At 38.5% G+C, this 27964-nt stretch overlaps 1 protein-coding gene across 1 annotated transcript in view; it reads right to left on the reverse strand.

Moving 5' to 3' along the window:
- XRN2 (5'-3' exoribonuclease 2) overlaps positions 1 to 27012 on the reverse strand; it is a 91362-nt gene extending 64350 nt beyond the window's left edge. Inside the window, exon 1 of the mRNA XM_059406443.1 lies at positions 26471 to 27012. Within this exon, the coding sequence (XP_059262426.1) occupies positions 26471 to 26761 (291 nt within the window). The 5' untranslated portion in view covers positions 26762 to 27012. The remainder of the gene's footprint in view (positions 1 to 26470) is intronic.
- Positions 27013 to 27964: the final 952 nt, after the last annotated feature.

Consider the following 27964-nt stretch of genomic DNA (forward strand, 5'->3'; position numbering starts at 1 on the left):
TAGAAAAATCATGAATCCTAGCTGAGGTTCCACTGTAAATAAAGTTCCCGCTATTGAAGTCAGATACCAAACTACAGAACTCAGTTTTAGATTCCCTTAGTTAGATTCCCCAGCCAGCTAGTTTGAGAAGAGAACCAGGGTATAAGATAGCTGGGAGGAACCTTCGTTTGGTTGGAACAAATACCCCATATTAACCTCAGAAAGTAATCCCTGGAAAGAACCTGTTTGACTGGATTGTCTATAGAGAAACTTATGTCCCAGGGCAATAATGAAAACAAAAGAGCAAAGCGCCAAAATTAGCGGAGTTGAACGGCTGGGTGTGATCAGAGAAAGTGGGAGAGAGCCCCCTACCTGTACCACAGGTCATCCCAGGATGGCTATGGGCAGGCCCAAAACTATACCTCCCTAAGGAGGCATCTGATCTTTTAGAGCCATGTAACACAGTGAGAAAGAAAGGTAGTTCACTACACTAATCTAACCAGTAAGTAAACTAGGAACACATAACAAGCCCTGGAGTGGGGCAGGGAGGGGGCACCAGTACCCAGAAGTGCTACAGTATATTATCTAAAATATCCTGTTTGCATCAAAAATCTACTAGATATGTAGAAAAACAGAAAAGAATAAACCACAGACCAGAAAAAGACAAGCAACAAAAACCATATATACATATCCAGATTTCATAATGAACAGAAAAGATTTTAAAGTAGTTATTATAAAAGTATGCCTAAGGGGAAAAAGGTAGGATTACAATCTGTTTCAAATAGAGAATGTAAACAAAAATAAAAATTAGGGGGCGCCTGGGTGGCTCAGTGGGTTGAAGCCTCTGCCTTCGGCTCAGGTCATGATCTCAGGGTCCTGGGATCGAGCCCCGCATCAGGCTCTCTGCTCGGTAGAGAGCCTGCTTCTTCCTCTCTCTCTGCCTGCCTCCTTGCATACTTGTGATCTCTGTCTGTCAAACAAATACATAAAAATAAAAAATATCTTTAAGAAAATTAAATTAAAATTAAAATTAAAAATAAAAACACTGTAATTCTGGAGTTGCAAAGAACAATAACTTTAAAACCTCACCTGAGACACCCAACAGATTTGAACAAGCAAAAGAATTGGAAAACTCAGATAGATGAATAGACATTACACAAACCAAAGAGCAGAAGAAGAAAAAAAAGAAAAAGAAAAAGGAAAGAAAACCTGAGAGAATATGGGACACAATGAAATCATGAACACACATGTAAATGGAGTACCTACTAAGAGAGAGGAGAGAGGAACAGAAAAAATATTCAAGAAAATGATAACCCCAAAAATTCCCAAATGTATTGAAAAACAATAGCCTGAACATGCAAGAAGCTCCAAGAGCACCACGTAAAATAAAGAGAACCACAGATGGACACATCAGAGTAAAAATGCTAAAGATGAAAGATAATGAGAAACCTTTAAAAGAATCCACAAAATGAGTCACTTACAAGGGAACTGCAATGAGATCAGCAGCTGGCTCCTAGCAGAAATAACAGAATCAAGAGAGGGCAATGGGATAACATAAGTCCAGAATGCAAAACCTGTTAGCCAAAAGTCTTAAACCAAGGAAAGTTACTGCTCAGAAATGAAAGTGAAGAGACTGGCTGGCTCAGTCCTTAGAGCATTCGACTCTCAATCTCAGGTTAAGAGTTCAATCCCCATGCTGGGTGCAGAGCCTACTTAGAATTAAAAAAAAAACAAAACAACAACAACAAAAACGGAGACTGCCAGATAAACAAAAACTGGGAGAATCTGTTGATAGCAAAACCAACTTAAGAAAATAGGCTGAAGTAAACACAATAAAGGTAAATACGCATATCTTTAATCCTTTCTTTTCTTAACTGATTTAAAAAGCAATTGGATTAAATGTACATTAATGTACATTATTATATAATGTACTGAGGCTTCTAACACAATGTAATGTAAGTGCAATGTATTTCCCAGTAACAGCACAAATGGAGATGGAGTGGGAGCAAAGATGCCACGGGCTAAGAAAGTTCCTGTAAATAGTATAGTCATAATTATAATAATGCACTGTTGGGTTTGTAACATTAATAAGTCTAATATGTATCACGGCAATACCACAGAAAAGGGAAAGTGGGAATCAAGCTATGTAGCGGTAAAGGTGCTATAAATTAAACTACTGTAAGTCTAAAGGTGATAAGATGTACAACTGACCCTTGAACAACATGGGTTTGACTGCGCAGGTCCACTTATACAAGGACCTTTAAGAGTGGAGAGCAAAAGCTGTAAAACATTTATTTACAAATGCCCACCGCAGTCTTCATGGGACCAAACTGAAGGTGACCTGCTGCCCTCTGAGTAGCGGAAGAGGCCAGCTAAGCCTGTCAGGAGAGTCCCAGGAGAGCCCTCAGAGAACCCCAGGACCAGGTAGGGCTGCAGGTCACCACATGTGCTGATGGGGTGGTTGGACTGAGTGCCCTGGGCTGGCAGGCATGAGGTCAGACCCAAGCTGAGGAATCCACCCAAAGGGCAGGCACGATATTGCACAGGGAGCAGTCTTGTACCTCAGGCCCCTCTTGCATCAGGCATAAACTCCTCCCCACAGCTGTTGCCCCACTCCTGTGGCCTCCCAGAAGTTAGTACACTTACATATGGCCACAGCTATGGCCACAGGCTGGTGGTACACCCCCAAGCAGATGAGGCAGCTTTTCTGGGCTTCCAGATCATTGTTGCTGCTCGTAGGCCTGCTTGGTGGTTGCTGCTCCTGAGCCCAGGCCACCAGGCTGCAGAAAATCAGCATCTGTGGGCCAGGCCCACTTATATGCAGGTTTTTTTCAGTAAATATAGGTATGCTACTATAAATGTATTTTTTCCTTCTTTATGATTTTTCTATTAACATTTTTTAAAAGATTTTATTTATTTATTTATTTGACAGAGAGAGAGAGAGAGAGAGAGAGATCGATCACAAGTAGGCAGAGAGGCAGGAAGAGGGGTGGGGGGGAAGCAGGCTCCCTGCAGAGCAGAGAGCCCTTCCTATGTGGGGCTCAATCCCAGGACCTTAGGATCATGAACTGAGCTGAAGGCAGAGGCTTTAACCCACTAAGCCACCCAGGAACCCCTCTATTAACATTTCTTTCCTCTGGCTTACTTTACTGGAAGAATACAGTATATAATACAGACACAAACTATGCGTTTATTGACTATTTGTTATCAGTAAAGCTTCCGGTCAAGAGTAGGCTATTAGTAGTTAAGTTTTGGGGAATCAGAAGTTTATAGGCAGATTTTCAACTATGTGGGGGGCCAGTAACCCTAACCCTCAAGTTGCTCAAGAGTTGAGCAACCCTCAACTCTTGAGTTGGCAAACCCTAGAGCAACCACTTAAAAAAACACTCAAAAAAATATAGTGAAAAAAAGTCAGTAATGAAAGTTAAGTTTTACATTATAAAATAAATATGGAAAACAGAAAGTAAAACAATAGATATAAATCCAACTACATCAATAACATTAAATGTAAATGGATTAAAGAATCCAATCAAAAGTGAGAAACTGTCAGACCGGATTTTAAAATAAAATCCAATTATGTTATATATAGGTACAAGTGCTTACAGGAGACACACTTGTAATTCACAAATAGAAAATGAAAGTAAATGGATAGGAACACCATGCAACAGCAACCACAAGAAAGCTAGAATTGTCATATCAGTATCAGACAAAATACACTTAAAAAAAAAAAAAGTTACCAGAAATGGTATTTCATAATGATAAGAGGATCAATCCATCAATAATTAAAACAATTAAAAACATACATGCTCGTAGTAACAGAGCATCAAAATACATGAAGCCTTCCAAAGCCAGTGCAAGAAAGGAAACAATAGAACAGAATAAATCTAGGAGCTGGTTCTTTGAAAAGATAAACAAAAGAGATAAACTGTTAGCCAGACTCACCAAGAAAAAAAGAGAGAACTCAAAATCTGAAATGAAAAAAGAAAACTAACCAACATCACACAAAGGATTATAAGAGAATAGTGAAAAATTATATCCTGACAAACTGCAGAGCCTAGAAATTGGTAAATTCCTAGAAAAATATAAACTACCCAAGCTGAATCAGAAAGAAATAGAAAATTTGAACAGACTGGTTACTGGCAATGAAACTGTATCACTAGCGATGCCTGAGTGGCTCAGCAGGATTAGTGTCTGATCCCTACTTGCTGGCTCAGGGTTGTGAGATTGAGGCCAGAGAGGCTCTAGGATGGGTCTGGAGTCTGCTTAAGATTCTCTCTCTCCCCCTCTGCAGTCCCTTCCTATCCCCATACTTAAAGAAGAGTTAATACCCATTCCTCTCAAACTATTCCAAAAATAACAGAAGAGGAAGGAAAGCTCCCAAATTTATTCCAGGATGCCAGCATTACCCTGATAACAAAAGCAAATAAAAACTCTACCAAAAAATAAAACTACAGGCCAATATCTCTGGGGAACATAGAAGCAAATATGCCCCAACAAAATATTAGCACACCAAACGAACAATATAAAAAAAAAAAAATCATTCACCATAATCAAACAGGATTTATTCCAGAGATTCAAGGATTCAAATGTGATTCGATATTCATAAATGAATCAATATTATACATCACATTAAAAATATATATATATATTATACATCACATTAATAAGAAAAAAGAAGATATAAACCATACAATCATTTCAATAGATGCAGAAAAAGCACTTGATAAAGTATAACATCTACTGGTGACTTAAAAAAAACCCAAAAAACTCAATAAAGCAGATTTAGAGCACAACTCCACGTAATAAAGACGATATGGGGGTGTCTGGGTCACTCAGTGGGCTGAGCATCTGACTCTTGATTTCAGTACAGGTTATCTCAGGTCTTGAGATCAAGTCTTGCATTGGGCTCCGTACTCAGTATGGAGCCTGCTTGGGATTCTCTCTCTCCCCGCCACTGGCCCTCCCCTCTTCAAATAATTAAATTAAAAAAAATAAAAATAAAAAATAAAAACCATATATGAAAAACCCACAGTCAACATCATACTCATGGATGAAAACCTGAAAGCTTTTCTTCTAAGATCAGGAAAGAGGAGGATGTCTACTCTCACCGCTTTTATTCAACATGATACTGGAAGTCCTAGCCACAACAATCACACAAGAAAAAGAAATGAAAGGCACCCACACTGGTAAAGAAGTAAATCTATTACTGTTTGCAGATCATATATTATACACAGAAAACCCTAAGGTCTCCACCAAAAAACTATTAGAACTGATAAATAAAATCAGTAAAGTCACAGGATACAGGACACAAAACTAATATATAAAAATCCACTGTATTTTATGCATGAATAATGAAGTAGCAGAAAGAGAAATTTAAAAACTCATTTATAGTTGCACCCCAAATAATAAAATCCCTAAGAATAAACATAACCAAGAAGGTTTAAGGCCTTTGCTCTAAAAACTACAACGTATTGATGAAAGAAACTGAAAATGACAGATATTCCATTCTCAGGGACTGAGAAAACCAATACTGTTAAAATGTCCACACTATCCAAAGCAATCTACAGATTTAATGCAATCCCTATCCAAATACCAGTAACACTGGTCACAGAACTAGAACAAATAATACTAAAGTATGTAGTAGATCACAAAAGACCCCAAATAGTCAAAGCAATTTTGAAATAAAGGTGCAAAACTTCGGGTATCATGATCCCAGATTACAAGATGTACTACACCAAGCTGCAGTAATCAAAACAGTATGGTACTAGCACAAAGAAAAAGAGGCACAGATCAATGGAACAGAATAGAGAGCCCTGAAATAAACCAATGCATACATGGTCAATTAATCTATGACAAAGAAGGCAAGAATATACAATGGGGAAAAGACAGTCTCTTCAACAAATGGCGTTGGAAAAACTGAACATCTGCATGCAAAAACTGAAACTAGACCATTTTCTTACACGACGCACAAAAATAAACTCAAAATGGATTAACAAAGGACCTAAAGGTGAGATCTGAAACCATGAAACTGCTAGGGGAAAACACTTCCAATAATTCTCTGACACTGGCCATAGAAATAGTTTTCTAGATACATCCCCTCAGGCCAGGAAAACAAAAACAAAATTAAACTGCTGGGACTATACAAAAATGAATGCACAGTGAAGGAAACCATCAACAACAAAAAAAAGACAACCTAGCAAAACAGAAGACATCTGTAAATGAGATGTCCTATAAGGGGTTATTATCCAAAACATATAAAGAACTTATACACCACCAACAACCACCCCCCAAAATAATCCAATTTAAAAATAGGCAAAGGCCGGGGGCACCAGGGTGGCTCAGTGGGTTGAGCCTCTGCCTTCGACTCAGGTTGTGGTCTCGGAGTCCTGGGATCAAGCCCCGCATCAGGCTCTCTGCTCAGCTGGGGGGGGGGGGTCTGCTTCCCCCTCTTTCTCTGCCTACTTGTGATGTCTGCCTGTCAAATGAATAAATAAAGTCTTTAAATATATATATATAGGCAAAGGCCCTGCAAAGACATTTTTCCAAAGAAGACATACAAATGGCCAACACAGGAAAAGATGCTCAACACCACTAATTTTCAGAAAACTGCAAATCAAAATCACAACAAGATATTCCATATCTGTCAGAATGGCTAAAATCAACACAAGAAATAACAAGTGCTGGCGAGGATTTGGAATAAAAGAAACTCTTCTGTACTGCTGGTAAGAATGCAAATTGGTGCAGCCACTCTGGAAAGCAAGCTGGAAGTTCTTCGAAAAATTAAAAACAGAATTACCATATTATCCAGTTAATTCCACTACTGGGTATTTACCAGAAGAAAACAGAAATGCTAATTTTAAAAGACACATGCACCCCTATGTTTACTGCATTATTTACCACAGCTAACACATGGAAATGACCCAAGCGTCCATCCACAAATGAATGGATAAAGAAACTGTGATACACACACACACACACACACACACACACAATGGGATATCACTCAGTCATTAAAAATGAGATCTTGCCATTTGCAACAACATGATAGACCAGCAGGATATAATGCAAAGTGAAATCAGTTAAATAGTGAAAGACAAGTACCATATTTCACTTGTACATGGAGTACTAGGAGCAAAACAAAAAACAAACACAAAAAGACCATCAAAAAACAGACTCATCTAAGAATACAAACTCATGGTGGCCAGAGGGGAGATGGGTGAAGGGATGGGTGAAACATAAATGGGATTTATAATGCATTTTTCCTGACGAGCACTGAGTAATGTACAGAATTCTTGAATCATACTGTACATGCAAAACTAACAATGAGTACATCTGAATACCACTGTGTTCTAATTACACTTAAATTAAACAAGAGCTATTATAAAAAAAACTTTTTAAAACACAAATCTTTTAATAAATGACAAAAGTGAAAAAATAGACAATTCAACAGTAATAGCCTGCTTCCCCTGCCCCTCCTGCCTCTGCCTACTTGTGATCTCTGTCAAATAAATAATTAAAATCTTAAAAAAAAAATAAGGATACAGATGACGTGAACAACACTCTTCCTTTTCATTTCTTTAACTAACATGTAACATTTTATTTGCTTCAAGGGTACAGGTCTGTAAATCATCATTCTTACACAACTCTACTTACACAACGTACTCTCCCCTGTGTCTATAACCCAACCACCATATCCCTCCCTCCCCACCCCCCAGCAACCCTCAGTTTGTTTCCTGAGATTAAGAGTGTCTTTAAAGTTTGTCACCCTCCCTGGTCCCATCTTCTTTCATTTTTTCCCTCCCTTTCACCATGACCCCCCGCCCTGCCTCTCAAATTCTTCATATCAGCGAGACCATATAATAATTGTCTTTGACTGACTTATTTTGCTTAGCATAATACCCTCTAGTTCCAACCACGTCGTTGCAAATGGCAAGATTACATTTTTTGATGGCTGCATAGTATTCCTGTGTCTGTGTGTGTGTACACATACAAACATACATACACCCCACACTTCTTTATCTGTTCATCTGTTGATGGACATCTAGGTTCTTTCCATAGTTTGGCTATTGTGTACATTGTTCCTGTAAACACTGGGGTGCACATGCCCCTTCAAATCACTACATTTGTATCTTTAGGGTAAATACCTAGTAGTGCGATTGCTGGGTCATAGGGTAGCTCTATCTTTGACTTTTTGAGGAACCCCCATACTGTTTTCCTGAGTGGCTGCACCAGCTTGCATTCCCACCAATGGTGGAGGAGGGTTCCCCTTTCTCTGAATCCTCGCCAACACTTGTCATTTGCTGACTGGTTAATTTTTGCCATTCCAACTGACGTGAGGTTGTATCTCACTATGATTTTGATTTGTATTTCCATGATGCCGAGTGATGTGGAGCACTTTTTCATGTGTCTGTTAGCCATCTGGATGTCTTCTTTGCAGAAATGTCTGTTCATATCTTCTGCCCATTTCTTAATTAGATTCTTTGTTCTTTGGGTGTTGAGCTTGGTAAGTTCTTTACAGATTTTGGATACTAGCCCTTTATCTGATATGTCATTTGTAAATATCTTCTCCCATTCTCTCTGTTGTCTTTGGTTTTGTTGACTGTTTCCTTTAATTTGCAAAAGCTTTTTATCTAGATGAAGTCCCAACAGGTCATTTTTGCCCTTGCTTCCATTGTCTTTGGTGATGTTCCTAGGAAGACTTTGCTGTGGCTGTCAAAGAGGTTGCTGCCTGTGTTCTCCTCAAGGATTTTGATGGATTCCTGTCTCACATTGAGGTTCTTCATCCATTTTGAGTCTATTTTTGTGTGTGGTCTAAGGAAATGGTCCAATTTCATTCTTCTGCACCTGGCTGTCCAATTTTCCCAATACCATTTGTTGAAGAGACTTGTCTTTTTTTCCATTGGACATTCTTTCCTGCTTTGTCAAAAATTAGCTGACCGTAGAGTTGAGGGTCCATTTCTGGGCTCTCTATTCTGTCCATTGATCTATGTGTCCGTTTTTGTGCTAGTACCATACTGTCTTGATGGTAACAGCTTTGTAACAGAGCTTGAAGTCTGGAATTGTGATGCTGCCAATTTTGGTTTTCTTTTCCAACATTCCTCTGCCTATTCAGGATCTTTTCTGATTCCATATAAATTTTAGGATTATTTGTTCCATTTCTTTGAAAACACTGATGGTATTTTGATAGGGATTCCATTAAATGTGTAGATTGCTCGAGATAACATAGACATTGGACCATTTCTCCATTTTTTGTGTGTGTGTGTCTTCCTCAATTTCTTTCATGAGTACTTCATAGTTTTCTGAGTACAGATTCTTTGCCTCTTTGGTTAGGTAGGTTTATTCCCAGGTTATCTTATGGTTTTTTTTTTTTTTAATAAAACTTTTTTTAATGATTTTATTTATTTGTCAGAGAGAGAGAGAGAGAGAGAGAGCAAGCGCACAAGCACAGGCAGAGAGAGTGGCAGGCAGAGTCAGAGGGAGAAGCAGGCTCCCTGCGGAGCAAGGAGCCCGATGTGGGACTCGATCCCAGGACGCTGCGATCATGACCTGAGCCGAAGGCAGCTGCTTAACCAACTGAGCCACCCAGGCGTCCCTATCTTATGGTTTTGAGTACAATTATAAATGGGATCAACTCCTTAATTTCTCTTTCTTCTGTTTTGTTGTTGTGTATAGAAATGCAACTGATTTCTGTGCATTGATTTTTTATATCCTGACACTTCACTGAGTTCCTGTATGAGATCTCGCAGTTTTGGAGTGGAGTCTTTTGGGTTTTCCACGTAAAGTATCCTATCATCTGCAAAGAGTGAGCGTTTGACTTCTTCTTTGCCGATTCGGTGTCTTTTATTTCTTTTTGTAATCTGACTGCTGAGACTAGGACTCCTAGTACTATGTTGAATAGCAGTGGTGACAGTGGACATCCCTGCCATGTTCCTGACCTTAGGGGAAAAGCTCTCAGTTTTTTCCCAATGAGAATGATATTTGCTGTGGGTTTTCACAGATGGCTCCTAAGATACTGAGGTATGCATGCTCTAACCCTACACTGTGAAGAGTTTTGATCAAGAAAGGGTGCTGTATCTTGTCAAGTGCTATTTCAGCATTTTTTTAAAGCGTATCATATGGTTCTTGTTCTTTCTTTTATTAATATACTGTATCACACTGATTAATCTGCAGATGTTGAACCAACCTTGCAGCCCAGGAACAAATCCCACTTGGGGAATTTGTGAATCATCCTTTTAATGTATTGTTGGACCATACTGGCTAGTATTTTGGTGAGAATTTTAAAAACTGTGTTCATCAAGGCTACTGGTCTGTAATCCTCCTTTTTTTTGGGGAGGGGGTCTTTGTCTGGTTTGGGGATCAAGGTAATGCTAGCCTCATAAAATGAATTTGGAAGTTTTCCTTTCATTTCTATTTTTTGGAATGATTTCAGAAGAATAGATATTAATTTTTCTTTAAATGTATGATAGAATTCCCTTGGGAAGAGGTCTGGTCCTGGGCTCTTGTTTGTTGGGAGATTTCTGATGACTGCTTCAGTCTCCTTACTGGTTATGGGTCTGTTCACGTTTTCTATTTCTTCCTGGTTCAGTTTCGGTAGTTTATATGTCTCTAGGAATGCATCTATTTCTTCAGATTGTCAAATCTGCTGGTGTATAGTTGCACATAATATGTTCTTATCATTGTATTTCTTTGGTGTTGGTTGTGATCTCTCCTCTTTCAGGATTTTATTCACTTGGGTCCTTTCTATTTTCCTTTTGGGAAGTCTGGCCAGGGCTTTATCAATCTTATTAATTCTTTCAAAGAACTAGCTCCTAGTTTCATTAATTTGTTCTACTGTTTGGTTGGTTGGTTGGTTAGTTTCTATTTCATTGATTTCTACTCTGATCTTCATTATTTCTCTTCTCCAGCTGAGGTTAGGCTTTCTTTGCTGTTCTTTCTCCAGCTCCTTTAGGCGTAGGGTTAGGTTATGTACTTGAGACTTGTTTCTTGAGAAAGGGTTGTATCGCTATATACTTTCCTCTCAGGACTGCCTTTGCTGTGTCCTAAAGATTTTGAACAGCTGTGTTTTCATTTTCATTTGTTTCCATGAATTTTTTAAAATCTTTAATTTCCTGGTTGACCCATTCATTCTTTAGTAGGATGCTCCTTAGCCTCCATGTATTTGAGTTCTTTCCAATTTTCCTCTTGTGATTGAGTTCTAGTTTGAAAGCATTTTGGTCCAAAATATGCAGGGAATGATCCCAATCTTTTGGTACCAGCTGAGACCTGATTGGTGACCCAGGATGTGATCTATTCTGGAAAATGTTCCATGTGCACTAGAGAAGAATGAGTATTCTTTTGCTTTGGGATGGAATGTTCTGAATACATCCTTGATGTCCATTTGGTCCAGTGTGTCATTTAAGGCCTTTATTTCCTTGTTGATTTTTGCTTGGATGATCTGTCCTATTCATTTAGGAGGGTGTTAAGGTCCCCTACTATTATTGTGTTACTGTCAATGTGTATTCATTGGTTTATATAACTGGGTGATCCCATGCTAGGGGCATAGACATTTAAAATTATTTGATCTTGCTAGACAGACCCTTTAAGTATGCTATAGTGTCCTTCCTTATCTCTTATTATAGTCTTTGGCTTAAAGTCTAATTTATCTGATATAAGGATTGCCACCCCAGCTTTCTTTTGATGTCTATTAGCATGGTAAATTGTTTTCCACCCCTTCGCCTTAAATCTGGAGGTGTCTTTGGGTCTAAAATGAGTTTCTTGTAGACATTATATCAATGGGTCTTGTTTTTTAATCCATTCTGACACCCTGTGTTTTTTGATTGGGGGCATTTAGCCCATTTACATTCAGGGTAACTACTGAAAGATATGAATTTAGTGTATTGCCTGTAAGGTGACTGTTACTGTATACTGTCTCTATTCCTTTCTGGTCTATTACTTTTAGGCTCTCCCTTTGCTTAGAGGACCCCTTTCAATATCTCCTGTAGGGCTGGTCCAGTGTTTGCAAATTCTTTTAATTTTTGTTTGTCCTGGAAGTTTTTTTTAATCTCTCCTTCTATTTTCAATGACAGCCTAGCTGGATATAGTATTCTTGGCTACATATTTTTCTCTTTTAGTGCTCTGAATATATCATGTTAGTCCTTTCTGGCCTGCCAGGTCCCTCTGGACAGGTCTGCGGCTAATCTACTATTTCTACCATTGCATGTTACAAAATTTCTTATGCCAAGCTGCTTTCAGGATTTTCTCTTTATCGCTGAGACTTACTATCAGATGATGGGGTGTGAACCTATTTTTATTAATTTTGAGAGGGGTTCACTGTGCCTCCTGGATTTTGATACTTGCTCTCTTCGCCTAAGTAGGGAAATTCTCTGCTATAATTTGCTCCAATATACCTTCTGTCCCCTCTCTTTCTTCTTCTTCTGGGATCCCAATTATCCTAATATTGTTTGTCTTATGGTATCACTTATCTCTCGAATTCTCCCCTCGTGGTCCAGCAGTTTATCTTTCTCAGCTTCTTTATTCTCCATCACTTGGTCTTCTATATTACTAATTCTCTCTTCTGCCACATTTATCCTAGCAATAAAAGCCTCCATTTTGATTGCACCTCATTAATAGCTTTTTAAATTTCATCTTGATTAGATTTTAGTTCTTTTATTTCTCCAGAAAGGGATTCTCTTCTATGCTTTTTTTGAGCCCAGCTAGCACCTTCATAATCAACATTCTGAACTCTAGATCTGACATCTTACTAATGTCTGTATTGATTAGGTTCCCAGCTGTCGGTAATGCCTCGTTCTTTTTTTTTTTTTTTTTTTTTTTTGAGGTAAATTTTTCTGCCTTGTCATTTTATCCAGGTAAGAACAGATGGCTGAGAGAACAAAATACTAAAAGGGTAGCAATGACACCAAAAAATATACACTAGCCAAATTGGAAAAGACCCAAAACCAGGGAGTGGGGGAAGAATTTTTGGGTGTGTTTTGGTCTGTTAGAAGAAAATACTCCCAAAATTTTAAAGAAAGAAAAACTTACATATACACAAAAGTAACAGTAAGCACAATTAAGGGATGAAATATGATTGTAAAGATGAAAACATAAAAAGATTCTAAACAAGAAAATAGTAAGAAAAAAAAGTTGAAAAAAGAAGAGGAAAAGAGGAAAGAATGTGATCAGGCTGGAGACTAGAACAAAGCCATGTGCTAGATTTAGGGTATATTTTGATCTGTTAGAAGAAACTGTATTCCAAAATTTTAAAGAAAGAAAAACCTCTATGTATACAAAAAATAAGGCTAAATACAATGAAGGGATAGAATAGAATTATAACAATGACCATTCAAAAAGATTTTTAAAAAGGTATTGATAATATAGAATAGTTAAAAATGTTAAAACAGGAAAGAGGTAAATTTTTTTAAAAGATTTATTTATTTATTTATTTGACAGAGAGAGAGAGAGAGAGAGAGAGAGAGATATCACAAGTAGGCAGAGAGGCAGGCAGAGAGAGAAAGGAAGGGAAGCAGGCTCCCCACTGAGCAGAGAGCCCAATACGGGACTCGGATCCCAGGACCCTGAGATCATGACCTGAGCCGAAGGCAGCGGCTTAAACCACTGAGCCACCCGGGCGCCCCGAAAGAGGTAAAATTTTAAAAAATAGAATAAGAAAAGAATAAAATTTAAAAAATTTAACTTTGAAAGACTAAAGAATCATGGGGGAAAAGCCATGAATTAATTCTATGTGCTGTATTCCTGTAGCTCTGAAGTTTTGCAGTTCTCATTGATTGGTGAACTTGGTCTTGGCTGGATGTTCTTGTTGACATTCTGGTGGAGGGGCCTGCTGCATTGATTCTCAAATGTCTTTGCCAGAGGAGGAACTGCACCACCCTTGTTAAGGGCCAGGCTAAGTAATCTGCTCAGTTTTGTCCTTTGTGGTTTTTATTCCCTGAATGCTTTCTGTACAGCTTTGGAGGAAGGGAATGAAGATGGCAGCATCCCAATCTCCAGCCCTGTAGGAGGTGAGAGCTTGGGGCCCCACTCCTCAGAGAAAAAGCAGTCAATCACTCCCATGTCCCCAGTCTCCAGCCGCACTCTGTGCTCACCTAGCCTGTGACCTATTGTTTTTATTTCTGGCACAGGGCCGTGTTTAGAGTCTCCAAACCCAGCAGATTCCTGCAGCGCACTCCTGTGCCACTTCTCCCAGAGAAGGAAGGAGGAGGTCTCCCCCAATCTACCACACGTGTGGTCCTTGCTCGAAGAGAAACGGCCAGACTGTGCCTTGGGTCATGATTTAAGGTAATCCTGAGCTGAGAGCCCACTCCTTGTCTCTGTCTCTGCAGCCAGCTTCCCCACTCCAATACCTGGGAGCTCTTCCACATTCAGGCACCCCTGGTCTTTTTGTGACCCCACAGGTCCTGAGACCACACTGTCTCAGCAAGGGCTCCATCTCCCACTTAGCCTCTAGAGTGACGTCTCTCAGGGGAGCAGACTTCTTTAAAAGTTCCAATTTTGTGCTCCGCTGCTCTACCGCTTGCTGGAAGCCAACCCCTCCCCCTGCAATGTGTCTTCCCATATATCGCCTGGGATTCACTTCTCCGCATGTCCTACCTTCCAGAAAGTGGTCGCTTTTCTATTCCTAGAATCGCTGCTCTTCTTCTCTTCAGTCTTCTGTTGAGTTTGTAGGTGTTCAAAATGGTTTCATAACTATCTAACTGAACTTCTGGGACCCGATGATATTTAGGTCTATTCCTATGCCATCTTACTCCTCCTCTCATGAACAACACTATTAACAAACCAGATCTGACAGACTTCTATAGAATACCCCATCCAACAACAGAACATACATTCTCAACTGCATATGGAACATTTTCCAATGGACCAAACGCTGGGCCATAGAACAAATCTCAAAAAATTTAGAAGCATAAAAATAATTTAAAATATGTTCTCCAGCCACAATGAAATGAAATTAGAAATAACAGGAGGAAATCTGGGAAATTCATAAATATGTGGAAATTAAACAACACACTCATGAATAAATAACCAATGAAATGAGAAAATCAATAGAGAAATCAGAAAATACCTTGAGATAGATGAAAATGAAGATAAAACATACCAAAACTTATGGTATAGAATCGAAGCAGTGTTCAGAGGAAAATCTACAACTGTAAATGTCTATATTAAGAAAGACTTCAAATCCACAACCTAACCTTATAGGTTATGTACCTTAAGACACTACAAAATAGGGGTATCTGGGTGGCTTAGTCGTTAAGCATCTGCCTTTGGCTCAGGTCATGATCCCAGGGTTCTAGGATTGAGCCCCTCATCAGGCTCTTCTCAGCAGGAAGCCTAATCTCCCTCTCCCACTCCCCCTGCTTGTGTTCCCTGTGTCTCTATAAAATAAATAAAATCTTTTTAAAAATACTAGAAAATATATGTACTTTAAGACACTAGAAAAATGATAGCAAATTAAACCCAAAGCCAACAAAAGAAATGATATTAAAAGAAAAATAACAAAACTGAAAATGAAAAGATTAAAAGAAAAAAAACCTTTGAACCAGAACTTGTTCTTTCAAAAGATCAACAAACATTTAGTCAGTCTGACCTAGAAAAAGAGAAGATTCAAATTATCAGAATCAGTAATAGAAGACAGGATGTTACACCACCTTTATAGAAACAAACTAAAAAGGTCATGAATAGTACACCAAAAAATTAGATAGCTTAGATGAAGCATACAATTAATAAAAAGACAAACTATAAAAATGACAAAAGAAATAATCTGAATAAACCTATATGAGGCAAAACCAATTAAAAAAAAATTAGAAAACAAAACTACCCACAAAGAAAAGCCCAAGCTTAGGGATTCCTGGGTGATCCAGTCAGTTAATCATCTACCTTCAGGTCAGGTCATGATCCCAGGGTCCTGGGATTGAGTCCTACATTGGGCTCCCTGCTCAACAGGGAGTCTGCTTCCTCTTCTTCTGCCTGCCACTCCCCTTGCTTGTGTGTACCCATTCGCTCACTCTCACAAATAAAATCTTAAAAAAAAAAAAAAGTAAAGCCTGAGCCTAAATGGTTTCTCCATTCAATTCTACCAAACACCCAAAGAAGAATAAAAATTCTTGGGCTCCTGTGTGGCTCAGTTGGTTAAGCGACTGCCTTCAGCTCAGGTCACGATCCTGGAGTCCCCGGATCTAGTCTCACATAAGGCTCTGAGCTCTTGGCAGGGAGTCTGCTTCTCCTGCTGACCTTTCTCCACTCATGTTCTCTCTCTCTCAAATAAATACATAAAATCTTTAAAAAAAAAAAAAAATACCAATTCTTCACAAATTCTTCCAAAAACAAGAAAAGGAAGAAACATTTTCCAACACATTTTACAAGGCCAGTATTATCCTGATAACCAAAACTACACAAAGATGTCACAGGAAAACAAAACCACAGACTCTCTAATGAACAGGGATATAAAAGCCCTCAACAAAATACTAGCAAACTGAATCTGACAATACATGAAAAGAATTATATAGCACTACCAAGTAGGATTTATCCTAGCAATGCAAGGCTTAACATCAAAAAATCAATTAATAAAATGTAGCACATGAATAGAATGAAAGACAAGAATTACACGACCATCTCAATAGATGTAGAAAAAGCATCTGAGGATATCTAACACCTTTTCATGGTAAAAACAGAAACCAAACAACCACTCAATAAATTAGGAATGGAAGATAAGTTCCTTACATAAAGGGCATCTACAAAAAAAAAAAGTTAATATCATACTCAATGGTGACGAAGTAGGTGGTCTCCCTTTAAGGTTAGAATTGTCATGGAGGTTCTACCCAGGGCAATTAAGTAAGAAAAAGAAATAAAAAGCATCTATATTGTAAAGGAGGAAGTAGAACTTTGCATGATGTGATCCTGTATATAGAAAATCCTAAATTAACTACCAAAAACTATTAGGATATATGAGTTCAGCAAGATTGCAAGATACAAGATCAATATAAAAAAAATTTAATTTCTATACACTTGCCATGAACAATTGAAAAAATAAAACAATTCCAATCATAGTAGTATCCTAAAACTAAAGTTAATCAAAGAAATGTAAAATCTACACTATGAAGTGGATTATAAAATTCATATGCAATTGCAAGGAAGTCGAATATACAAAGTAATCCTCAAAAAAGAATAAAATAAAGGACTTAGACTTCCAGATTTCAAAATTCACTACAAAGCAATGGTAATCAAGACACTATGGTAGTGGTACAAGGATAAACATATAAATCAAAAGAACAGAAATTAAACACAAGAAATAAACTCATACCTCTATAGTCAACTGATTTTTAACAAGGTGTCAAGACCATTCAGTTAGCAAAGAACACTTTTCAACAAATGGTGTTGTAACAACTGAATAGCCACACACCAAAGAATGAAGTTGGACCTTAACCTCATACCATATGCAAAAGTTTACTCAGAATGGATCATACATGCACATTTAAGAGTTGGAAGTATAAAGCTCTCAGGGGAAAATACAGGCATAAATCTTCATGACTTTGGATTTGGCAATGGATTCTTTGATGTGACAAACAAAAAGTCCAAGCAAACAAAAAGTAATTTAGATTTCATCATCAAAAGTAAGAACTTCATGCTTCAAAGGACACTGTCAAGAAAGTGGAAAGACAACATAAAACAGGAAAAAAAAATTTGCAAGTCATATATCTTTTAAGAGGCTTGTATTCAGAATATGTACATTTTTAAAACTCTTCCAACTCAATCAAAGGATGACACAATTTGAAAAACAGGCAAAAAATATGAATAGACATTTCTCCAAGAAAGATCCACAAAGGGCCAATAAGCTCATGAAAAAAGATGCTCAGTATAATTTAGTCCTAAGGTAAATATAAATTAAAACTACAGTGAGATATCAACTTCATACCCATTAGGATGGCAAAAATAAAGTCAGATAACAGGTATTAGTGAAATGTGGATAAATTAAAACCCTGAAACACTGCTGGTGGGAATTAAAATGTTGCAGCCATTTTGGAAAACAGTCTGGTAGTTCTTCAAATAATCAAACACAGAGTTATCCTATATCAGAGTTTCCAATTCTAGGTATATACCCAGTAAATGAAAACATGTCCATACAGAAACCTGTATGTGAATGTAATACCATTACTTATACCAGTCAGAAGGTGGAAACAACCCAAAAGTCCATTAACACACAAATGGAAAAACAAAATGTGGTATATCCACACCACACAATGAAGCATTATTTAGCCATAAAAAAGAATGAAGTACTGATACATGCTATAACATGGATGTACTTTAAAAACATAATGTTAAGTGAAGGAAGCCAGCCAGGTAAAAAAACATGATAGACTACATGATTCCATTTACATGGAAGTCACAATAGAGACTCTACAGAGAGACAGAAAGTAAACTAGTGGTTGCCTATGGATAGGAGTAGCAGGGGCAGGGGATAGTGGGTTGATAGCCACAGGGTATAGGTTTCTTTCTGAGGTGATGAAAATGTCCCGAAACTGACTGTGGCGATGGTTACTCACATCCATGAATATACAAGAAACCCTTTAATTATAAACTTCAAGTTGGTGAATTAAGCTACCTAAAAATGTAGTAGCCATCTCCCCCAAAAGTATTATACTGATCAAAACTGCATGCAGAATCAGGGACCAACAGCCATCCTGTTCATTATTGTCCCTCCTGCCCTTAAACTAGAGCCAGTCATAAAAAAGTACTCAATCAAATGGAAGAGAAAAAAAAAAAAAAAAAGGAAGGGTAGAGTACTATCTTACACTACACAATATTACCAAAAGTTAGACACAAATATATCCCCAATTTTGCTTGGACATAGAACTCTTGAAACTTAATTTAGCAGTAAGATTCTGAAATACCAAGTGTCTATACAAAGCAATGTTTGAAACAACTTAACTTGTATTAATTGATTTAATTCACACAACTACCTGTGTGGCATATATACCACTGATCTTCATTATTCATGAATTCCATATTTGCTAATTCACCTACTTACTAAAAATCTTTTGGTAACCCCTAAATCAGTATTTGCAGCACTCTTAGTCATTCACAAACATGAGCAGAGCAGTGAAAAATTTGAGTTCACCAACATGCACACTACCAGCTGAAGTCAAACAAGGCAACACCAACACTACCTTGTTTCAGCTCTCACAGAAATAACCAGAAAATAGAGACCGGAGGGAGCCGCGGAGTATAATGCAGAAATCACTAGTTCTTTAGAGTTTAGGAGAGTTTAAAGAATTTTTCTTTCTTTCTTTTCTTTTCTTTTCTTTTTTTTTTTAAGGTTTTTATTTACTTAATGACCCGGGGTGGGGGGGGACGGAGAGGACAAGCAGGTGGAGCAGCAGGCAGAAGGAAAGAGAGAAGCAGGCTCCCCACTGAACAGAGAACCAGATATGGGGCTCAATCCTAGGACCCTGGGATCATGACCTGAGTCAAAGGCAGAAAGATGCTTAACTGACTGAACCACCCAGGTGCCCAAAGGCATTTTTCTTAAGAGTGTAAAGCTAATGGAGCCCTATATAAGCCAAGGACACAAAGTGAAAAACTGATGGTTGAATGAATAAATAGTTAAACCAAAGGAAGAGATAAAATGAAATGAAAAAATACACTCAATCCAAAAGAATTGGAAAATGAAAACAAAAACTGGGTATGACAGAAAACAGCTGACAAATTTAAATCTAACCATACCAATACTCACGTGAAATGTAAAAATCCTTAATACCCTGCTTACAATGCAGACTAGGAAAACAGTTTGACAGTTCCTCAGAAAGGTAAACAGAATTACCACAAGATCCAGCAATTCCACTCATAGTTATATACCCTAAGCATTGACATGAATACAGATAATTATACACCAATGTTGATAGCACCATTATCCACAGTAGTCAAAAGGTAAAAATAACCCAAATGTCCAAACAAAATGTGATCTAAACATACAATGGGATATTATTAGCCTTAAAAAGGAATGAATTTCTGGTACATGCAAACATGCGTAAGTCTTGAAAACATTATGCTAAGTGAAAATCCAGACCCAAAATGACAAATATTATATGATTCTACTTTCATTAGGTACCTAAAACAGACAAATTCACAAGGCAGAAAGTAGGGGCTGAGGAAGCACAGAGAATTATTGTTTAATGGGTAGAGTTCGTTTGGGATGATGACGAAATAAATAATGGTAATAGTTTCACAATATTGTGGATGTACTTAATGCCACTGCATTCTACACTTTAAAAAGCTTAAAATGGCAAAATTTATGTTACGTGTATTTGCCACAATAAAAAAGGGAAGAGATCATCAAACAGCATATAAAAAAAAAAAAAAAAAAAAACCAGCGACACCTGGGTGGCTCAGTGGGTTAAAGCCTCTGCCTTCGGCTCAGGTCATGATCCCAGAGTCCTGGGATTGAGCCCCGTATTGGGGTTCTCTGCTCAGCAGGGAGCCTGCTTCCCTTCCTCTCTCTCTGCCTACTTGTGATCTCTGTCAAATAAATAAAATCTTTGGGAAAAAAAAAAAAAAACTGTATGTTGCCTATAAAAACAAACACTTTAAATATAAAGACAGAAAAAGAAATACACCTACCAGAAGACCTGGCTATCTCAATACTGAGCAAAACAAATTTCACACCAAAGGGGCAGGGATGCCAGGGATAAAAAAGATAATTTTTAAAAAGATTTTATTTATTTAATTGAAAGAAACCATGAATGGGGGAGGGGCAAAAGGAGAGGTAGGGAATAGCAAGCAGACTCCACGCTGAGTCACCCAGGAGAGCCAAAAAAGTTAATTTTGCAACAATAAAGAGCATATTTTTCAAGAGGACAAAATAATCCTACCCATTTATGCACAAGAAACAGATGTATCCAAATAATTATATGTAACAGATTTCCACACCCCAACAGTAATTGATAGTAGAAACAAAATCACTAAGTATTGTTCGAGTCTTCCATATCCTATAAACCAGCATGATAACATTTATAAAAACACTCCACCCAACAGAAGAACTTGTATCTCTTTTAAGGCAAAATGACATTTACCAACACACATATTCTAGGCCATAAATCAAATCAGGTAAACTTTAAAAAGATTCAAATAATGCAAAGTATGTTCAATGACAGTGAACAAAACTAGAAATCAAAAACCAAAAAATGCCTAAAACCACCAATACTTGAAAATTAAGTAACAGCTGTAAATAAACAATGGGCCAAAGAAGTAAAAAAGTCTATTAGAAAGTATTTGTTACTGAATAAAGATAAAAACATAACATGTCAATATTTGTGGGATGTAACTAACACAGTAGTAGCAGGCACTCCAAACCTATGAGAAGAAACAATGTATCAAAGCAATGACCTCAACTGCCTCCTTTAGAAAGGAGGACAAAAAAAGCAGTTAAACCCAAAGTAAGCATAAGAAATAAATAATGAAAATAAGGATAAAACTCAATAAAAAGCAGAAGAAACAACAGGAAAAAAAGATTAATGAAATCAAAAGCTAGTCCTTTGAGATCACTCTAGCAATACAGATAATGAAACAAAAAAAAAAATTAGTATAGGAATGAGAAAGATAACATCACTACCTTTTCCACTGGGAGCAAAAAGATAATAAGGAATCCTATGAACAACTTTATGTCAACAAATTTGACTACATAGATGAAATGGACAGAATTGATGAAACATACAAACTCATTTAAAAAAAAAAAGATAATCTGAACAGCTTTATGTTCACTTAAAGAAACTGTATTTGTAGCTAAAAGAATCCTTCCCAAAAAACTTCAGGTTTAAATGGCTTCACTGGTGAATTCTACCAAATACATAAGGAAGAAATAATACCAACTCTGCAAAAACTTTTCTCAGAAAACTAAAGAGAGCATACATCGCAACTCAATCTGACATCAAGATTACTCTGATACTAAAAATGGACAAAGACCTAAGAATACCAGAACACAAATATTCTTTTTGAACATAAAGGTAAAAATTCTCAAGAAAACTTTGGTAAACTGAATCTAACGATTCATAAAAATAATACACCATGATCAGGATTTATCCAAGGAATGCAAAGTGGGTTTGACAATTAAAAAAAAATCAACGTGGGGCACCTGATTGGCTCAATCAGTTAAGCAGCTGACTCTTGATTTTGGTTCATGTTTCATATCTCACGGTTGTGAGATCAAGCTGCATTGGGCCTGAAGCCTGCTTAGGATTCTTTCTCTCCCTCTCCTTCTGCCCCTGCCCCCCTTCTCCCTCTCTTAAAAAAAAGGGGGAGGAACAAAAGATCTGAATAGACATCTCACTCAAGAAGATATATGGAAGGCAAATAAGCACCCAAAAAGATGCTCCACATCATTTATCATTAAGGAAATATAAACTAAAACCAAGAGATAAAACTACATAAGAAGGACTAAGACTTTTAAAAAAAAAAAAAAAGGACTAAAACTGAACAAACTAACCATACCAGGTGTTGGCAAAGAAACAGAACAACTAGAACTCTCATAAACTACTAGTGGCAATACAAAATTGTACAATCACTTGGGAAAACAGTCTGGCAATTTTTCCTTTTGAAATAATCACACATCTACCATACAATTCAATCATTTCACTCCTAGGTAATTTCTCTAAAGAAATGAAAGCATACATTCACACAAAGGTTTGGACACCACTGTTCATTAGCTGTTCATCGTTTTTTTTTTTTTTATGATGGCCCAAAGCAATCCAAATGCTCCTCAATCAGATGAATGAATAAACAAAATGTGATATATGCACAACACAGAATACTATAAAAAATAAAAAGAAACAAACTTCTGATACACATAACATGAATGAACTTCAAAATAAGTATTCTGAATGAAAGTAACTGAGCCAGCTCAAAAAAAAAAAAAAAAGAGTGCCTACAATATAATTTCATTTATATTCAACTGTAAAAAATGAAAACTTATCTACAGATTCAGAAATACACCAGTGGTTGATTAAAGATGGTCAACAGGGAGGGACTTTAAGGAGAAATAATAAAGAGGCAGATGGAATATTTTAGAGTGATGTTTATTATCTCGATTGTGGTGAGGGTTGCATGGATGCACACATATGTCAATATCTATTAAATTGTACATATGAAATATGTACAGTTTGCTGTAGGTCAATTATATCTCAATAAAGCTACAAAAGAGGAGGGGGGAAGGGGAGAACAGAAAGAAAGAAAAATAAATCAGTCAGAGGTCCAGTATCCAGTATCCAAAATCTGTAAAGAACTTATCAAACCCAACACCCAAAGAACAAAGAATCCAATCAAGAAATGGGCAGAAGACATAAACAGACATTTCTGCAGAGAAGACATCCAGATAGCCAACAGACATATGAAAAAGTGCTCCACATCACTCGGCATCAGGGAAATACAAATCAAAACCACAGTGAGATACCTCACATCAGTCAGAATGGCAAAAATTAACCAGTCAGGAAATGACAAGTGTTGGCGAGGATTCAGAGAAAGGGGAATCCTCCTACACTGTTGGAGGGAATGCAAGCTGGTGCAGCCACTATGGAAAACAGTATGGGGGTTCCTCAAAAAGTCAAAGATAGAGCTACCCCATGACCCAGCAATCGCACTACTAGGTATTTACCCTAAAGATACAAATGTAGTGATTCAAAGGGGCACGTGTACCCCAAGGTTTATAGCAGCAATGTCCACAATAGCCAAACTATGGAAAGAGCCTAGATGTCCATCAACAGATGAATAGATAAAGAAGATGTGGGTGTGTGTGTGTAGATATCTGTACACATGTGATTATGGTGAGTGCTATGAATTTTATAAGACGGATGAATCACAGACCTGTACCCCTGAAGCAAATAATACATTATAGGTTAAGAAAAAAAAAAGAAATCAGAGACCCAGTATCCAGAATTCAGAGGGCAGAGGAAAAAAGTCAGGGGAAAAAAAAAAAAATCAAAGAACATTTTCTAGAACTGAAGAACACAAGTTTCCAGACTCAGAGAGTCAGCCAAGTTCTGATCCAAATGAATTTAAATTTTAAAAAACCCTATACCTAAGTACATAATCATGAAAGCTTATACTACCAAGGATACAAAGATCTTTAAAAAATTCAGAAATAAAAATAAATCAATTACAAAAGAGTGAAAGCAGAAGAACACATAAATTAAGAGCATGTTCTTCCTGGTTGACACTGGCTCTGACATTAACTGAGTGACCTTAAGTATATTACTTAACCCCTCCGTCCTTTAGTTTTCTCATCTGTAATAGTAATAATAATGAGTAATAATCATATGAGTATGAAGATTTAATAAATTAATCTGTAAAGTGCCAGAACAACACTCAATACATGTTAAACGCTACTTAAGTAAAACCTGCTGGATCTCAGCAGTTATACTCATAAATGTAGCTGAAAAAAAAAAATGAATTAAATGCTAAGTCCCAGCTAGATACCATTTTTTAAGTAGAGTGAACTCGTTATGCAAACCAAACACCGTGAGGTCAAAATATTTAAAATTACTCCTTTTAATAGTTCAGGTACGTACAGTGTTACAAAACCAGGAGAAACCAGGAAGGAGAGTTGACGAGTGGGTTTAGATGCTCTGATTTTGTCAACTGAGAGGTGAGAAACAGGTGATCAAACCCATAAAGAGCACCCAAGGACCAGCTGAGCGCCCGGATTGCGCGACCCAGGGGAAGCTGCGGTGAAGGCACAGCCTGGGGGCCCACACAAAAAGCTGTCTCCAAGAAGAAAGAGGACTTGATAGAATATCTGAGACAAGAGGGAGATTGAATAGGGAATGATGTAAAGAGGAAAAGAGAAAAGCAACACCAAGGAAAGGACAAAAGTAGCACATAACCTGAGTCGGCACAGTGACAATACTATTTGATTTTTTTCAGCTTTTATTGTTTTTCAAAGTATGTATGTATGTATGTATTTATGAATGAATGAATGACAGATACAGAGGAGGGGCACAGGGACAAGCAGACTCCAGGCTGAGGAGCAAGATCATGACCTGAGTAGAAATCAAATACCTAACGGACTGAGCAACCCAGGCACCCCTAACTTTTTTAGCTTTTGAAATAAATCAGTATTGCCAACGCCCTGACAATTTAATTTTGGATGCCAACAAGGGAAAAGTATAACTGACACGCTGCAGAAGGGCAGCCAGAGTAGAAAAGCTAATACCTAAGCTTTGACAGTGAAAAGTCAAGGGATACTTTATATAGGAAATACAATTTTTCAAAAGGCATAGTAAAATTATCAAGCTTACCATTAGAAGAAATGAAGACAGTGATGTACTATTATTTGGAGGGGGGAAGGAGATTGCAAGAGGGACTAAACCGTCTTCTATCATAGCTGCAATTCCACAGCTAGATCCAAAACCAGTAAATCAGGTATAAGCATGATACTCAGAAATAGAACCAAAAGAGTTAGAACTGGTTATCACTAAAGTAAAAATGGAATGAGATGTACATTATGTTTGAGAAAAGTCTTAAAAAAACAAAGGAAACAAGCATTAAGTTACAGTTTCCCTTTCAGGAAAAAAAAAAAGAATACTGGGAATACCATCAAAACAAGGTTTTCGATTCCCCCTTTGGATAGCTAATAAGCAAAAATTAAGATCTCACGGTTCCAGGAGTAAACAAAAGTAAGTTTTCACAGTCACAGCTGGGTACTTCCTTCAAAAACGAAAGGGTGGAAGGCATGATGTGCCCCCCTCAACCTTCCCAACCCAAAAATTATAATTAAGAGTATAAAATCGAACTCGGACTGGTAACACGAAAACAATAACTACAAAACTGAAGAATGGACAAAAGTCAATGTACTAACAAACTAACAACAAAAAGTGTACTGTTCGAGTGCATCGAGAAATTCCGAAAATTTTAAGAAGTAAGCTGTCCGACAGGAGAGCATCTAGACAAGGGGCACTTATCAGACTTCTATCTTGTCCTACCATGTCCTGGATGGCTGCTTTCGCCGTGGAATCTAACAAATCTAGCAACGAATGGCCTCTGGCACTACGAAGCCTTTCAGGCACGGACAGTAAACAAGAGAAAAGCTCGCCGCCAGTTATTACTTTACAAGGTTGTTAAAGGCCAGGATCAGCATCTATGCAGCCCTAACCAGCTAATTCTGTGGAACCGCCGGGAGCGGCTCAATAGACTTTAAGACTCTTCGGAAAACCAAACACACGGGGCCGGAAAGAAACAAAGCCGTGGGCGGGGCCTCCCGGTCCCGGAAAAAGCGGGCAAGGGAGGAACAGCCCTCAAGTGAGTTCGTACCCCTTTCGGCTCTTGCCCCGCCCTGCCCGCTTTCCCGGGCCCTGATTCCGGGTGCCGGTGCCCAAAAGCGTGTCGGGCCGCCCTGTCCGCGGGGCCGACAGGGTGGCGCGGGACCCAGCACCGTGCCCCGGGGGCAGGTGGCGGGCGCCGAGGGCCGCGGCCTAAACGCGTCTGAGCCCCTGGCGGCCGTCAGGCGCCTCCTCACCTTCTCTTCCACGCAGTTGACAATGATGGACGGGTACTTGCGGCTGAGCCAGCGAAAGAAAGCCGGGACTCCCATTGCGGCTGCCCAGCTGGAATAAGCGGCCCGGCCGGCGGACGAACGTAACCAGAGAGACAAGCAAGAGCGGCGGCCGCGGGCACCGGCACTTCCTCCCACGTGCGCGCCGGCGACAGGAAATGGCGTCACGACCGCGCCGCTAGGGACGTTGACCGGCCGGGGGGCGGGGCAGGGTTCTTTTGCAGGCGGAGTGGTGAGGGCTGGGGGAGCCCCCATCTTGGGTTGCTCTTTGTTGCTGGGGCCAGGCGTAGATTCCGCGCTCCTGCGCGTCTGAGTTGTGTGGGCCCCCAGGCTGTGCCTTCGCTGCAGCTTCCCCTGGGTCGCGCAATCCGGGCGCTCAGCAGGTCCTCGGGTGCTCTTTATGGGTTTGATCACCTGTTTCTCACCTCTCAGTTGACAAAATCAGAGCATCTAAACCCACTCGTCAACTCTCCTTCCTGGTTTCTCCTGGTTTTGTAACACTGTGCGTACCTGAACTATTAAAAGGATTAATTTTAAATATTTTGACCTCACGGTGTTTGGTTTGCATAACGAGTTGACTCTGAATACTTAAAAAATGGTATCTAGCTGGGATTTCGCATTTAATTCTTTTTTTTTTCAGCTACATTTATGAGTATAACTGCTGAGATCTAGCAGGTTTTTTGAGCCTTTACGATGTGTGAAAGCATTGGCTTCGGCATTATCTCATTTAATCGTTACTTGAGCCTTAAGGTACCATTACCATCTTTATGGGGCGGATGAGAAAGTCAAGTTGGGGATTTAGTCACTTGTTTATTCACACAGCTTGTGTTTCAGTCCAACTAAAGATCATTTAATCCTCTAACTTTGCACTGAAAGGATACTTTTATCCTTTGTTTTATGGTGGCATCAAATACATTTTTGCAGAATATAAAAAGAGAGTTCTGGAAGAGGAGGTATTTATGTCCATTTGTTCAAGCTTGGAACTCTCTCTCTCCCTGGAATCCCCTCCTGGCTTGACAAATCACACTCAATCCTAAAGGCTCACCTCAAGAGGCCTCTCGGAAAGTATTTCTCATTGCTACCTGGCATGCAATATTTATTGCCCCCCCCCCCTCCCCGTGATCTGATGCCGTTTTGCTTAAAGTGTTGCAGAAATTAGCGAAAATGTTATCCAATATTTTACTTAAGGATTGCTGAAATTATTAATATGTGTGGTGAAATCCCTCATTTCTCCTGGAAACAGCCCCTCCTCCTCACCTATTTGGTTTCCTTGGGAGGTGCTGTGTTCTTATATGAACACACACACATCATATGGGGGGAAGGACAGCTGGGTAAGTCAGAACAGTGAGAGTCCTTGCCCAGCATTTTTGAGCTTTGAACGGTAAGGAAGCGAAGGCACCCCTCCCAGATGGTTGAAAGCTGAAAGATAAGAATGGGATTTGTTGCCCATCTGCGAGG

Source organism: Mustela nigripes, chromosome 7 (assembly GCF_022355385.1).
Source record: "Mustela nigripes isolate SB6536 chromosome 7, MUSNIG.SB6536, whole genome shotgun sequence".
Lineage (NCBI taxonomy): Eukaryota > Metazoa > Chordata > Mammalia > Carnivora > Mustelidae > Mustela > Mustela nigripes.